Here is a 15,152-nt window from a genome sequence, read left to right as displayed (position 1 = left end):
TTTAGATGACTGAAAAATTGTAGTAGACAACACTTGTAAATTAACATTATATACATAATGATGTTTTGTGGTCTTTATTTAAAACTCACTGAAGTCAGTGGAAAGACTCCCAGTGATTGGATTAGGCATATGATTTAAATCAAGACCAATGTATTTGAAATGATTTTAAAAAATGCCATTGCATTGCATGTTACTGACGTGCAGGCTTAACTTTAAACACAAATAATCCCACTGAAGTAAAAGCCTGTCTTACAATAATAGGCAGACTTTGTCCTCAAAATCTTAAGTAGCTTTCAGGGTTTTGGTTGTAGCTGTGTTGGTCTAAGAACATAGGCAGACAAGGTTCTTTGAGTAGACATGATATCTTTCATTAGACCGACTGAGGAGATGGAAAAAAGTTCTAGGCAAGCTTTTGGGGCCCAGTCCCCTTTTGTCAGGCATAGGGAGACTCTGATGGTCTGAGACTGCAAGGAATGAAAGATGCTAAAAGTGTGGCAGGATGTCAGTTAAAATGTAAATAGGTAGAAATTCAAAAGACAGAAGGAAAAGCAGGTTGTACTGTGTCATAAATCCATTGTCTATATCGAGTCCATGATTTTTTTTATACCCAGTAGATTTATGAAGCGAAGTTTGTAGGCTTATCTATGAAAGGTGAGAAAGACGAGCTATGAAAAATGAGTCTACTAACTTCACTTCATCAACCTCCTGGATACAAAAAATCATGGACTCAGTATAGACATTGGATTTATGATACATTACTACCTGCCTCACATCTGATTCACCAGATACCTGCCTGACCTAACTTCTTACATTCTTCTTTTCCCCCACCTTTTCTCCCCTCCCCTCCCCTCCCCATCCCTCCTTTTCTGCCTTTTGTCTTCCTCATTTCCAACTAGTTCCTTTTTCATTGAGAGACACTTTTTTACCTTGAATTGTTTCTTTTTGGCCTGTCTTCCCCTGCTTTCTTTCCCCTCCCTTCCCTGTTTTACCTTTTCTAATTTCTACCCATTTACGTTTTCACTGATGTCCTGTCACACTTTTAGCTTCTCTTATTCCTGCTTTCCTGATCTCCTACTATTTCTTTTTTTCACAGACAGCCTCTTTTCTACCTTGTATTCTATCACTGCTGTCTCCTTTTGGACTCCAGCCCCCACCTTCTTCCACCTCCCTTATCTGCTTTACCTTTTGTCTTTCTAATTTCTACCCATTTAAATTTTCACTGACATCCTGCCACTGACATCACTGAATCTTCTCTCATTCCTTGCAGTCTCAGACCAGCAGAGACTCACTATGCCTGAAGAATGGCAACTGTGACCAAAAGCTTACCAAGAACTTTTTTCTGAAAAGTTTTGAAAATTTAAAAAAATCGAAATACCAAAATGCTTTTACAAAAAGGTTTTTACTGTTTTCAGTCAGCATCATTTATCGGCAGGTATTTTGTATGCACATGGTATTATTCTTTTCTAAATTAGAGAGACACTCAATGAAAGTTTTTCAACATCTTTGTCCCACCCTCCATAGCTCCATAGAGCATGCTATGCAGAGTGCTAATATAATGTGCTACCTTTCAAGACCTGGATTGCTCCGGGACCTAACCTCTGGTTCCATTACCTCCCATTGAGCATCTCTGCTTGACAGCTGGCATTTCAGAGAAGCAGCAGCAGATGCCTAAGGAGACACCTTACTGATCAAGCACAGCTCTTGTTGCCCATGTAGTGATTATCAGTATACTATATCCACCTGTTTATTAGCCAAGAGTGTTTGACTGATGGTATGTCTATACTGATATTCAGAGTTGCTCTTAAGACATCTCCAACCAACCAGAGCCAAGTGATCTTGTCTCCCTGATCCATACTGTACACTGTATCCAACAGCAAGCCTAGCAACATGGTTCTTCTTTCTTCCTTTGCAGAGCCCTTCTAGGAATTGGTCTCTGGATAACTTGTCTGTCCTTCTGGGTTTGTCCCTACTCATGGGCAAAAGAGAGAGGGAGGAGGAAGTAGGCCTGGAAATCAGAACCAGGCAGTTTGAGGAATGTAATTTCGGGTCTGTACACCCAGCTAAGTTTCAAACACTATCAAAAAGGGTGACCTCAGTGTTAATGTCATACCTACAACATCAGCAAACTTGCAGGATTGGACATGACTGCCAAGCAGAGTTGAATTTAAAACCTGTACAATGTAACTGGATAGTGGGTATGGGCTTATGGTTGATCCTACCCATCAGTAGATATAGGCTGACTGAATACAGATGACAAACTTTAAATAAATTGAATCAACAATTGTGATGCCTGACCTAGAATCCCAAGACTTTCTGTGCACAAAATGATACACAAAAAGAAGAATGTCTACCTATACAGATAATTTTACTTAGGCTCTTCTCTAATTGTTTTTCAAACCACAGTTGTTGGAGATGAGAAGAAGGATGTGGTGTTTCTGATTGATGGCTCAGATGGTGCGAGAAGAGGGTTCCCTTTTCTACAGGGCTTTGTTTTAGAAATGGTTGAAAACCTGGACATCGGTCGTGACAGAGTCCATGTTGCTGTAGCACAATACAGCAATGTCATCAGACCTGAGTTCCTTTTTAACAGCTACTATGATAAAGCAGATGTTGTTAGAGCCATTCAGGGCATGTCTGTTATGGGAGGGTCTCCTCTCAACACTGGTGCAGCCTTGGACTATCTCATAAAGCAGATATTCACTGCTCAGAGTGGGAGCAGGATTGCTGAAAATGTCCCTCAGTTCTTGATTTTGCTGACTGCTGACAGATCAAGGGACGATGTGCGAAGGCCCTCAGTGGTCTTGAAGACAACTGGCGCTGTGCCTTTTGGCATTGGCATTGGAAATGCTGATATCACAGAAATGCAGACAATTTCATTCATCCCAGACTTTGCTGCTGTTGTCCCTGACTTCAATCAACTGAATACTGTACAGCAGCTCATTTCAGACCGAGTCACTCGGCTAACCAAAAAAGAAATAGAAACACTAGCCCCGGATCTGCTTTTTCCATCACCCAGTCCAGGTGGGCAAATGTTTATCAGCTGTTTTTCATGTGGAGGTATTGTTGTGCTAGTCAGTATCTGCAACAAGATTAAAAAACCCTGATGTTTAAAAAATGTGGGGTTGTGACACAAATAGAGAAAAAGCAAACACATTTACAATTGAGGCTCCAATTCTAACTGCTAATTTATCCTTTACTGATGTAGGTTTGCTTTGCTAGGAACTATGTAATTACAATCAGCCACCCAAAAGCGCTTATAGTCCCCAGTTGTACATTGTGGTTCATGATACCTCTACAGAGTGCAACTGAAGTCAATACAGGATCTGGATCCGAGTCTTAAAATAGATGAATGGGATATTACACTAGTCAGTAGCTTAATATTAATGTTTTCCCCTTCCAATGAAAACTGAATAATTTAGATTTTATAATGGTGCTTTCCTACCATTGTAAATTAAAATCCCTATGCTGATAAATACTATTTTCCAGAAATTTATAATTCAGGTACCACATTTTGCTTTGACATGAAACCCTACCATCAAGAAGCCAACTTTTCTCTAGAGATAAGAGTAACCAGGAAAATAAGTTATAGGTGTTGAATGCAAAAGAACTGAGTGATGAGAAAGCAAGGAGAAGAGTGTTGTGTGTGTGTGGGGGAGGGGGCAATGTATTCACTTTCAAAATATATCTCTGGGTTAGAGAGAAAACTTACAGTAAGTCCTCACTAGGGAATGTCTCTAAGAAAAAACTAATATAGTAATGTTATTTAGAATACACTCCTCACAATCTCCCTCGCCCCCCCACTGATAATTCTCCTGGCTCAGGGGAAAGGGCAAATTATTTAACTCCTTTTCTTGAGACAGTTTATTTTCTGGTATGAATCTGAAAACCAAGTCTGGGCAGTGAATAGGGAAGAGTACAAAGCCAAGAGTCTGCCCACTCCCCTGCTTATTTTCCCACAAAAAGCATATTGCAGGAACAACTGCTACTCTTCCCTTATGGCCAATCACAATTTCAGTAGGGAAATAATGGAGACCTTAATATCCATAAGTCCCTCCTGCCATGGCCAAGTAGGAGCTGAGATAATCTTTGCCTTGTATACACTAAATTATTCCTATATTTAGAATCTGGTTATTAACATCCATTTCTTAAAATTAGTGGATGCACCAGAATAAAGCTATATGAATTCAATTAAGGACAGAATTTGGCCGGGAGGGTTGGGTCTCCCTTAGAAGCTTGTGACATAAATTGCAGTTATGTATGCATGGTGACTGGAGGTGACTTTTTCTAACTATTTGGTCCTACGCTTAAGGCTTCATTGGGGAACTGATTTCCACTTGGTACCCTTTTTGATCTGTGCTGTTGATTATACACTTTTTCTGAGCCTCTGATAAGTTTTTTTAAATAGCTTCCCAGCTCTGGTAGGCCTTTTAACCTTCCTTTTAACTTCTAAAATGAGGAAATTGTTAGATGATACAAAATGTCCAGGGGCTTCTTAATAACTCATTTGAAGCTGAACATCTTTAAGGCCAGACAGATAAGCAGCAGAAAACTGTATTTCATCATTTTGGGATCCATCAAAAGTAGATTTTCAAAAACTTGGGATGAGAGCTCTTGCTGAACACTCTTGAAGATTGACTTATCATGGGATTAGAGGGAATTTGCAAAGTTTCATGAATGACCAGGAAAAGGGAATACCTAGTTAATTTGCAAAGTTTGCAGCTAATACTAAATCCTTTTGGGGAGCCAAATCCCAGTCTGGTGGTAAGGGGCTGCAGATAGATTTCACAAGACTAAGCAAATGACCAATAAAGTGGAAGATAAACTTAAACGTTAACAAGTGCAAAAGTGTTAACATAGGTTATATGTACTATATGTTTGCAACTATATGCATGTAATGCTAGACTCTGAACTAACTGTTATAACTCAGTTGTTGATAGTGCTCTAAAAATGCTGGATCAGTGTGCAGAAGAGACTAAAAAAGCTAATAAAATTTTGGGCATCATTAAGAAGAAAATGAAAGCAAAATAAGAAACAACATTATGTCATTGTATAAACCGATGCTGTACCCATATCTTGAATACTATGTTCAGTTCTGTTCTCCATATCAGAAAAGGATGTAGTAGAATTAGAAAAGGTGCTGGGAAGGGCAACAAAGAAGAGCAGGGTTATGGAACAGCTGCTACGCCAGGAGAGACTGTAAGGGCTAGGACTTTTCAATTAGGAAAGAAGGTTGAAGGGGATAGGATAAAGGTCTCTAAAATTATGAAGTAAGTGGATAAAGTAATAGAAAATTGTTGTTCACCAAGCCCCAGAATGCGAGAACTAAGTGGGCACTATGGGGAGAAACCAAGAGAAGGAAGAACGTTTAAACAAGAGGAAGTAGCTTCTTACACAGTACATAGTTAAGCTTATAGAACTCAGGACTGCAGGAGTCTATAGAACCAGGTAGTATAACCGGATTACAAAAGGAGGACAGGTTGACTGGGAGCTATTAAACAGAAAAAAAAAAAATCAGGGATGCATCCTAAATCAAAGATATTTGACATCAGGGAGGGCATGTCAGGGCATAGATCACTCTAGACATGCCCTATTTGTATTGTCTCATCTAAGCTTGTACTAATTGCTACCGTAAGAGACAGAATGCTGAGTTAGATTGGCTGTTGCTCTGACCCAGTACTTATGTTCTTTTTTCACAGCCAAGAAAGATGTGGTGTTTCTCATTGATGGTTCCCAATTTGCTTCCCCTGAGTTCCAGCTAATTCGTGATTTCATTTTAAGGGTAGTAGACAGCTTCGATATAGGTTTTGACACCACTCGTGTTGCAGTGGTCCAGTTCAGCACAGACCCCAAGGTTGAATTTCTGCTTAACACCCACTCTACCAAAGATGACGTGCAAACTGCTGTGAGAAGACTAAGGCCCAAAGGTGGCAGAGAAGTTAATGTAGGAGATGCTCTGGAGTATGTAGCAAAGAATATCTTTACAAGACCCTCTGGAAGTCGCATAGAGGATGGTGTCCCTCAGTTTTTAATACTTCTCTCTTCTCGCAAGTCTGATGATGAAGTAGTGGCCCCTGCAGTCCAAGTCAAACAAGTTGGTGTAGCACCTCTGATTATAGCAAAAAATGTGGATCCTGAGGAGTTGGCTCAGATTTCTCTTAGCCCTGAATATGTATACCAGGTCACAAACTTCCAGGAATTGCCCAGCATAGAACAGAAGCTGCTGACCCCTCTTACTTCCCTCACTGCTGGTGACATAAAAGGGATCCTGGGAGATGTCTCTCTCCCTCCAGGTAAGAATGACTGAAATAACTTTAGGGTCCTTTTCTTCCAGTAAATGAAATATTTTCCCCCTTAAAAACAAGTATGGCACATTTCCATTATCAGGAGAATGGAGATTCATTAGACCGTTCAGACTATTGGTCATCCCTGTAGATGAGCATATAGGTTTTTTGGGTCAAAAGCTGCATTACTTTTCTTGTCCTTACTCATTCAAAGTGTTCTCTAATTAAAACAAACACAAATCTGAGGCAGATGAAGCTAGGAACATTGAATAAAAGTAACTGAATAAAAAATAGATGTCAAAGAATTATGGAGCTAGTTAATTGTGTGCTTAGAATTGTAGATGTCTCAATTTAAAAGGAACCTTGTAGTAAAGATGAGACAAAAAAAGTTTGATACTTCAATAATTTTCCTTTCTCCTTAATATTTTTATTTTCCTGCAGAAGGTGATGGTGATGAAAGGGACATAGTCTTCCTCATTGATAGCTCTGATAGTGTCAGGACTGATGGACTTGCTCACATTCGAGATTTCATCATTAGAATTGTTCAGCAGCTCAATGTTGGTGCAAACAAAGTGAGAATTGGTGTGATTCAGTTCAGTAATGATGTGTTTCCTGAGTTCTACTTAAAAACACACAAATCCAAAACTGCAGTACTACAAGCCATACGCCGCCTGAGATTCAGAGGAGGATCTCCACTGAATGCTGGGAAAGCTCTAGACTATGTTGTAAAGAATTACTTCATTAAGTCTGCAGGAAGCAGAAGAGAAGATGGGGTCCCTCAGCATTTAGTTTTGTTCCTTGGAGAGAGGTCCCAGGATGATGTTAACCAACCTTCTTCTGTGATCAACATTGCTGGGATTAAGAGTCAAGGTGTCGGAGCAAGGAATGCAGACAGAACTCAGCTGGAGAGGATAACCAATGATCCTAGACTTGTATTTACAGTCAGAGATTTTCTAGATCTTCCAAGCATAGAAAGCAGGTTCCTCCAACCAATTTTACAATCTCAAATACAGACAACCGAAGCACCTGAATTTATAGACATGGGTAAGGCTTTTTTTCATGCTGGGAAAATATTGCAGAGATCTGATATAGAGCATGGGGTACAATTCTAATAATCTGTGAAGCAATTTAGAAATAGTGCCTTTCGTTACTTCTTTTTTTTTTTGCATCACACTAAATACTTGCTGAAAGAAACTTGAAGGATGTAGAAAATAATAGAATTTAGGATAGTAGGAGGAAATATTTTCCTCATAAAATAAATAACATCTCATCACTGCTTTATATTACTTTTTTTTCTGGTATATGAAAAAAAGTACAAGGCTGAAGAAAATTCAAAATGAGATGAAAATAATAGCAAAATTCAATGGGTATGTCAACCCTAATCTTACGGTCAACCTTGAGGGTTGGGCCTTAACCAATCAGAGCTACATAATCTGCCTTTCCTATCTCAGGGCTGTCCAACTGGTGGTCTACAGGCCACATGTGGCCTGCAAGGTGTTAAATTGCAGCCCCCAGGGGCTTCAAAAACAGATAGAGTCACAGGTCTCCCTCTCTCCAGCTTCCTTTTATCTCCCCCACCTGACAGGGCAGTGCAGCGCAGCACACAGGACTCAGGGAGCTTGCAGCTGCAGCCCTCTGAGAGGTGAGGTGCAGCTGGAAAACCTGCAGTGAGGTGGGATGCTCAGTGCAGTTGGGGCTGGAGAGGTGTTCCTCGGTGTACAGTGCAGTGGCAGGGAAGGCTGCCTGGGGGTGCAGTGCACCCAGGGGAGACGCATGTGAAGCACAGCCCTAGGGGCTCATGTCCCCCACTGGTGCAGCCCCCAGCTGCTTAGAAGTCAGACAGATCTGTTTTACTTTTAGGCCACACCAAAGCAGCTCTCTTGTACTCTCTATTCTATGTGTGTGATCTTTCTAGGAACCGCCTGCAGACTACTTGTCCCTCCTTCTGTGCTTGCTTCTAATTGTAGGTCACAGAAATAAGATGTGAGATGCAGACAGACTTGCTACTAGCAGACTTCCTATGAGAAGTCCTATGGGAAGGCTTTCCTGTAGGGAGGCCTGCAGACAAAAAAGGTGTGAGCCAGAAAGTGGGTGGGTGTTAGTGTTAACACCAAACCCAGTTCAGAAAAGCCAGTGGTGAAGCTTATGTGTTTTCAGTGTAGGTGGTTGATGGGTCCAAACTTGAGGGACACTTTGATTTTGACCCTAACTGTTGGCATACCTAATGTTAGTTCACATAGAACTTGCTCAAAATTCCACTGAAGTCAATAGAAGGACTCTCGATGCCAAACATTTTTGGATCAGACATATATCTAGAAGTTTTGCTAACCTAAAAGCATATTAAAGCATTTTTCTAGAATAGTAAGGAATCCGTATTTCATTTTGTATTTGCAAATTTTTGTTTGTATTCTAGCTGTGCGCTAGTTTCAGCAAGCGTCTTGATTTATGGTTTGTGATCGTTTGTGAATCACATTTTTTTTTTACAATTTTTTTTTGCTTAGCAATTCTTTTATTTTTCACTGGAATCCAGTAATAAATGAACCAATGGTACCACAAACAGGAATTGTTATGGACTTATACTCCTTGGCTGCTTATTCTTTTGAAATTAAATAACTAATTTCCACTTCATGCAACCACCGCTCTCTTTGTATAAAAACCCTGATGTGCATTAAAGTTGCACTTGTATTATTGTGCGAGTATCCTGTACCCAGTCCCCTCAAGACTTCTCCTTCCTGTCTTTATTACTTATTTTGCTCTCAAGAGTTAATGTTCCTCCAAACTGGCTTCTACCAATCCCACATTTTGGGGAGACATCTGGGAGCATGTGAAATTTGGAGACAGCAGCCTGTCCAGCCCTGTCCTGCTATAAGAAATATTGCTAAAAACTTACCCTGAAACAGCAAAAGATGTGAGAGTGAACATCCAGGCTTTTTGTGGGCATGACAGACTTCTTACATTTGTATGTGCTCCAGGGTTTGGAGGGGGGAGGAGGTACTTTAATTACAGTGGCTCCAAGAGTTGCTTTAATTAAAGTGCCACTGCATCTCCTATATCAGCTTCCCTGCAGTTAAAAATGGTGGTGGGGATGCTTCAACTAAAGCTCATCAAACGAGCTTTTGTTTAAGTGCGTCCACCACCATTTTTAAGTGTGGGGATGCTGATACATGAGATGCAGGAGGCTGGTGGAGCATGGCAATTGCTATGCTCTGGCAGACTCAATAGATTGAGTCTGGTCCAATGCACTGGATTTCCAGCACGTCAGACCAGCCATGGTGCTTGTATATAGGCGCTCTTTGAGACCAGGTACACAGTTCTTCAAAAAGATTCAGGTTTGAGCTAGAGATCCTGTTAGTTTGCTAACATTGGCCAAGATTTTCAGAAGTGACAAATCATTTCTGTGTTTCTGGGTGCTTTCATTTTTGGGTGCCCAAAATGTGAGACCTCATAAAAGGGTACAATTTGCACAATATATTTGCTGCCTCTCCACTAAATCAGATGTTCTCTGAGGTGTTACATTTTGGGTACTGAGAAATGGAGGCAGCTAGTCACATTATTGGGCATGTGTATACATTAGCTTTAATGCATATTAAGATAGGCTAATGTGCATGAAAGCATGACCTAAAAAAACTGTGCACTGTCACTAATGTGCATTAAGATAGTTTGGCATCACTTAAAAACCATTAGCATTTATACACATACATTTGTCTGATCCGGCATGTATTAATCAAGTCTGCTTTACATGCGAGCTGACGTGTCCGGTGCTGGATCGCATGCATTTATATAAATGGTGAAATATGCATCAGTGCTGAGAAAATGGTGGTGGTGTGCTTTTGAACTAAAACACCTTCAATGTGTTTTAGTTCAAAAGTGGACTGCCACTATTTTCTCAGTGCTGGCACACATTTCGCCATTTATATAAATGTATGCACTGCAGCCCCGGGCACTTTAAAAAGTGCCTGGTGATGCTACACAAGCATGTGTACTAATTCCCCATGTTCTTTAGTTAATGCACAGTAAGATAGGCTAATGTACCTCACAATGGAGGGTATTTATACATGTGCTCTAGGAGTGGGGAGGAGGTGCTTTAATTACAGCAGCTCTAAGAGCTGCTCTAATTAAAGTGTCCAGAGTATTAGCATCCTTGCACTGAAAAATGGCGGTGGGGTATTTTAAATAAAGATTGTTGAACACATTTTAGTTAAAGTATCTCCACATTTTTCAGTGTGGAGATGCTGATACACAAGACACTGGAGTCTGCTGGAATATAGTTGCATCTATCTTGGTCTTCACTAGATCACTCATTCTTAATAGGCTGCTATTTTTTGTGCTTTTTTTATGGGTCAACCCTCTCCCCCACCTCCCCCTACCTTTTAAAATAAGGGTAAAATTACTTCCATGAGCAGCATGTAGTGTTTGCATGTAGTTTAAGAATGGTTTGTTTAGTTTTTTCTTTTTATGGTTGAGTACAATATTATGGAGGCTACAAAGGATTCAAAACTCATTTTCTTTTTGATTATTTCAGATGGGAAGAAACAAGCTGATATTGTGTTTTTGCTGGATGGCTCCATCAATTTAGGGAGAGACAATTTCCAAGAAGTTATCCAATTTATTTCTTCTATAGTTGATGCTATCTATGATGATACTGCCTCTATTCAGGTAGGACTGGCCCAGTACAACTCAGATGTGACTGATGAATTCTTTCTCAAGGATCATGCCACCAAACAAGAGATTTTAGATGCTATCAATAAAGTAGCATATAAAGGAGGCAGGGTGGTGAATACTGGAGCAGCAATCAAACATCTCCAGGCCAAACACTTTGTGAAGGAGGCTGGGAGCCGGGCAGACCAGAGGATACCTCAAATTGCTTTTATCGTAACAGGAGGCAGACCTGCGGATGATGGACAGACAGCTGCATTGGCACTAAAGCAGTCTGGGGTGAAGCTATTTGCAGTTGGTGTGAAAAACATAGATCTGGATGAAGTGAACAAACTGTCCAGTGAACCTGCTACTGGGTTCAGAGTGAAAGCTGCCCAAGAGCTGTCAGAATTGAATGAGCAAATTTTAGTTACAATGGATGCTGTTATGAAGGAGAAACTCTGTCCAGGAGTGACTGATATTTCAAGAGGTAAATATAATTACTTATTTCCATGGATGATCCAGAGACTGGAACACTTTGAAAATTTTAAATGGATTCATTCAATAGTGCAATTGTATCCTGTTCCTGTATGGTCTTAAGCCTTAGCTTTGTGATGCCTATAGCACAGGTGTGGCCACCCTATGCAATCAGCCTGTATGCGCTCTGGCACAAGAAACATGTCTCCAAACACACAGATAATGAAGGTTGGGTGCTTCTGCTATATGAATAATAGGGCCGTGCAAAGCTCGCTGATTCGCTTTGGCAGAGATTCGGCCCGATTCCTGTATTGTATTCATAGAGACTTAGACAAATTGTAGGATTGGGCCAAAAGAAATCTCATGAGGTTCAACAAGGACAAGTGCAAAATCCTATACTTACGACAGAATAATCGCACGCATCAGTACAGCCTGGGGGATGACTGGCTGGGCAGCAGCTTTGAAGAAAGGGACCTGGGGGTTATAGTGGACAATAAGCTGAATGTGAGTCAACAATATGCCCTTGTTGCCAAGAAGGCTAACAGCATACTGGGCTGCCTTAGTGGAAGCATTGCCAGCAGATTGAGGGAAGTAATTATACCCAGTTGGTAATTATACTTCACTTGGTACCAGCTACCAACTAGACCTTGAGCCATTGATCACCATCTGTTGAGCCCACATTCCTCTATTCTTCACTGGTGAGGCCACATCTGGAGTGCTGTGTCTGGTTTTGGGCCCTCCATTACAGAAAGGATGTGGACAAGCTGGAGAGAGTCCAGCAGAGGGCAGTGAAAATCATTTGGGGACTGGGGCACATGACTTTGGAGGAGAGGCTGAGAGAACTGCAGAAGAGAAGAATGAGGGGGGATTTGATAGCAGCCTTCAACTACCTGAAGGGTGGTTACAAAGAAGATGGAGCTAGACTGTTCTCAGTGGTGTCAGATGACAAAACAAGGAAAAATGATCTCAAGTTGCAGCAAGAGAAGTTTAGATTAGATATTAGGAAAACTTTCTCACTAGGAGGGTAGTGAAGCACGGGAATGGGGTTATCTAGAGCAGTGGACCATCTTTGGAGATTTTTACAGCCTAACTCAACAAAGTCCTGGCTGGAATGATGTAGTTGGGGATGGTCCTGATTTGAGCAGAGGGTTGAACTAGATAACCTCCTGAGGTCCCTTCCAACTAGCTGTGCTGACAGGCGTTGTGGTGCCTAGCCTGTGGCATAGATAGATTAGCCTCTCCTTTCATGGCTGAACAGTTTGCCCACTGTTTGTCAGTTAGATGCTCAGAACAGTGCATCTTCTGGATCCTCATTTGCTCTTAGCATCCCTCTTTGCTTTGGTGCCTGCTTTGGTGCTCTTCTCACCTGTATTTAGCATAACTGTTGTGGCATTTAATCTCTGATATGAGCCTTGCCCCAGTGATTCATGCCTTTGTGACTTCCTAGTTGGACTGAAGGAACTTAGATGTCATTTTGTTGCATACAGGGTAAGAACATGAATTGACTAGATTGGAATTGCTTAATTGCTTCTTTGCATGAAGATACCCCTTGATGAACATTTGAAACTGACAGGCAATATAGAATTACCTACTTGCACAGCAATACTGCCTACAAGCCAGCACAAGAAGCTAGTATTGAAAGACCTTTCCTGGCTTTTTGTCTGCTTCTGTGTAGTTCAGTGTTACTACTGATATAAAGTAGGTACTGGGGAAGCAACCCTACTGTGTATGCTTGAGTTGATATTAAACTATTCCCCCCACTTTCAACCATAATATTTGAGAGACCAGTCGGTGTACATGTGCAGAAAGAAGTATACATTTGTGACATTGTTTAGCGTATTGGGCTGAGTCCCTGAGTCTAATGGCTTTCTCGCAAATTTATAGTAAGGCACCTGGACTTGCAAGTGAAGCGATGCAAAATAATAAATCCAGTACATTAAAGCAACCTAATATTTCTTAAATAGTTTCCCTGTGCCATATGTAGCATATAAGAAATACAATTTATTTTATTTTTTATAAAAATCATTTCCATTTTGTGAAATTGCAACGAAGTACAACCTCCTGAAATTCTAAGATTATCATACATCATTGCAAACATTTCACACAGTGCCCTAAAAAGATCTTAAAATGATGAAGGAGAGAATGCTCATCAAAACACAGCTTTTTTGCTTAGTTTCAGCCTCATTCTGTGAATCACTTGAACCTAGAACCATACCTTTTGAAATCAGTGGAAAGCTTACTGACTTCAATTCCCTTGGTTTCAGTGGGCCTTAGGTCAGGTTCATTTAGCAGTTCTTAAAGGGAAGCAGGAATTCTATGGATCAGGGCCCTAGTATACTTGGCATTATACAAATACATAATATAAAGACAGTTCTTTTGCTAGAGAATTCACAATCTAATATTTCACATGAGAACAAGAGAGAACATTTTTTTCAATAATGGGGTTCTGTGAATACTCTCTTGTGAAACAATTGTGACTTTCCCCATCTCTAGTCTGTCTGAATGACTCTTCCTATATATTTCTTCTTCAGACTGCAAGCTTGATGTGATACTGGGCTTTGATGTCTCAGATACTGCACCGGGACAAAGTATACTTTATTCTCAGAAAGGGTTGGAGTCAAACGTAGAGGCCATTCTGAACAGAATTACTCAGATGCAGAGGATCAGCTGTACTGGTAACCAACGGCCAACTATACGAGTGGCCATCATGGGCCAGTCCACTACTGGAGCAATTGAAGGACTGGACTTTATTGAGTACGAGCCAGAATTGTTTGAGAAGTTCCAAGCCATGCTCAACCGTGGTCCATATTATCTAACAGCAGACACGCTGAAGTCTTATCAGAACAAATTTAGAACAGCTCCTGGTGACAGTGTGAAAGTAAGTCCTCTCTCATTTTTCTATATGCTGTGAAAAATAAATACATTGAGCTGGACTAGCTGATGGTATAAACAAGAACAGTTCAGTTAAAATCAATGTACTGTGGCAGTTAATTAACACTAGCAAGGACTTTCTGTCCTTGAAGTGTAAGAAATGTGAAGGGTTTCCTAACACTGCAATTGCTTAAACACCTAAAATTTGTAAATAAACAAAAGTTTAATGAAATAATGTGTATTTAGGATATTGTTTTGCATATGTAAATTGAACTGGCATAAACAGATTAATGAATAGCCACCTAGACCCTAAATTATTGCTGCATTCACCTGGCATTGTAATGAACATTGTCAGACACAAACATGCTGACTATCATTCCGTTTAATGTTTGCAAATGCTATTTCAGTTTTAGAATAATTAGCCAGCTCCATCTGTTACTAAGCATATATGTTCATGATCTGGCATATGAATCCAAAGGGTGGGAGGAGTTACTGCCGTAATCTAGTTGAACTCAGATAAAGTGCATTGTAGAAGTATGTAACTACAAGATCTGCTTTGAACATTCTGGGGCAGTTCTGATGCTGATGGAAATTGCTGTAAATGCAGTGAAGTCCATGAAATGATGTTTATTTATGCTAGAGCAGCCATGCCTGATGGAACATTTCTGTGTTTAATAGTGGACCTGATGTGAATTTGCTTCATTCCCAGGTTGTAATCCACCTAACTGATGGTGCAGATGATGGAATGAATCGCTTAGTGGCTGCTTCAGCTGCTCTGCAAAAGGAAGGTATTACATGCCAATTCAAGCACACACACACATATATATATAATATATGGACTTACTTTTTCCTTTTTGGGGGAATTGAAACAGATAACTCTTGTGATTC

The 15,152-nt window shown here is 40.5% G+C and overlaps 1 protein-coding gene across 9 annotated transcripts in view; it reads left to right on the top strand.

Moving 5' to 3' along the window:
- The window catches only part of COL6A3 (collagen type VI alpha 3 chain), an 89,896-nt gene that overhangs the window by 20,284 nt on the left and 54,460 nt on the right, over window positions 1-15,152 (top strand). For all 9 annotated transcript variants that reach the window (XM_019553721.1, XM_019553720.1, XM_019553719.1 and 6 more), the window contains 6 exons: window positions 2,404-3,021; window positions 5,697-6,290; window positions 6,723-7,325; window positions 10,804-11,406; window positions 13,925-14,271; window positions 14,974-15,052. In XM_019553721.1, coding sequence (XP_019409266.1) covers window positions 2,404-3,021; window positions 5,697-6,290; window positions 6,723-7,325; window positions 10,804-11,406; window positions 13,925-14,271; window positions 14,974-15,052 — 2,844 coding nt within the window. The remainder of the gene's footprint in view (window positions 1-2,403; window positions 3,022-5,696; window positions 6,291-6,722; window positions 7,326-10,803; window positions 11,407-13,924; window positions 14,272-14,973; window positions 15,053-15,152) is intronic.

The sequence above is a fragment of the Crocodylus porosus genome, unplaced genomic scaffold (assembly GCF_001723895.1).
Source record: "Crocodylus porosus isolate Cpor-Errol unplaced genomic scaffold, CroPor_comp1, whole genome shotgun sequence".
NCBI lineage: Eukaryota > Metazoa > Chordata > Crocodylia > Crocodylidae > Crocodylus > Crocodylus porosus.
This window is presented reverse-complemented; position numbering and strand designations above follow the sequence as displayed.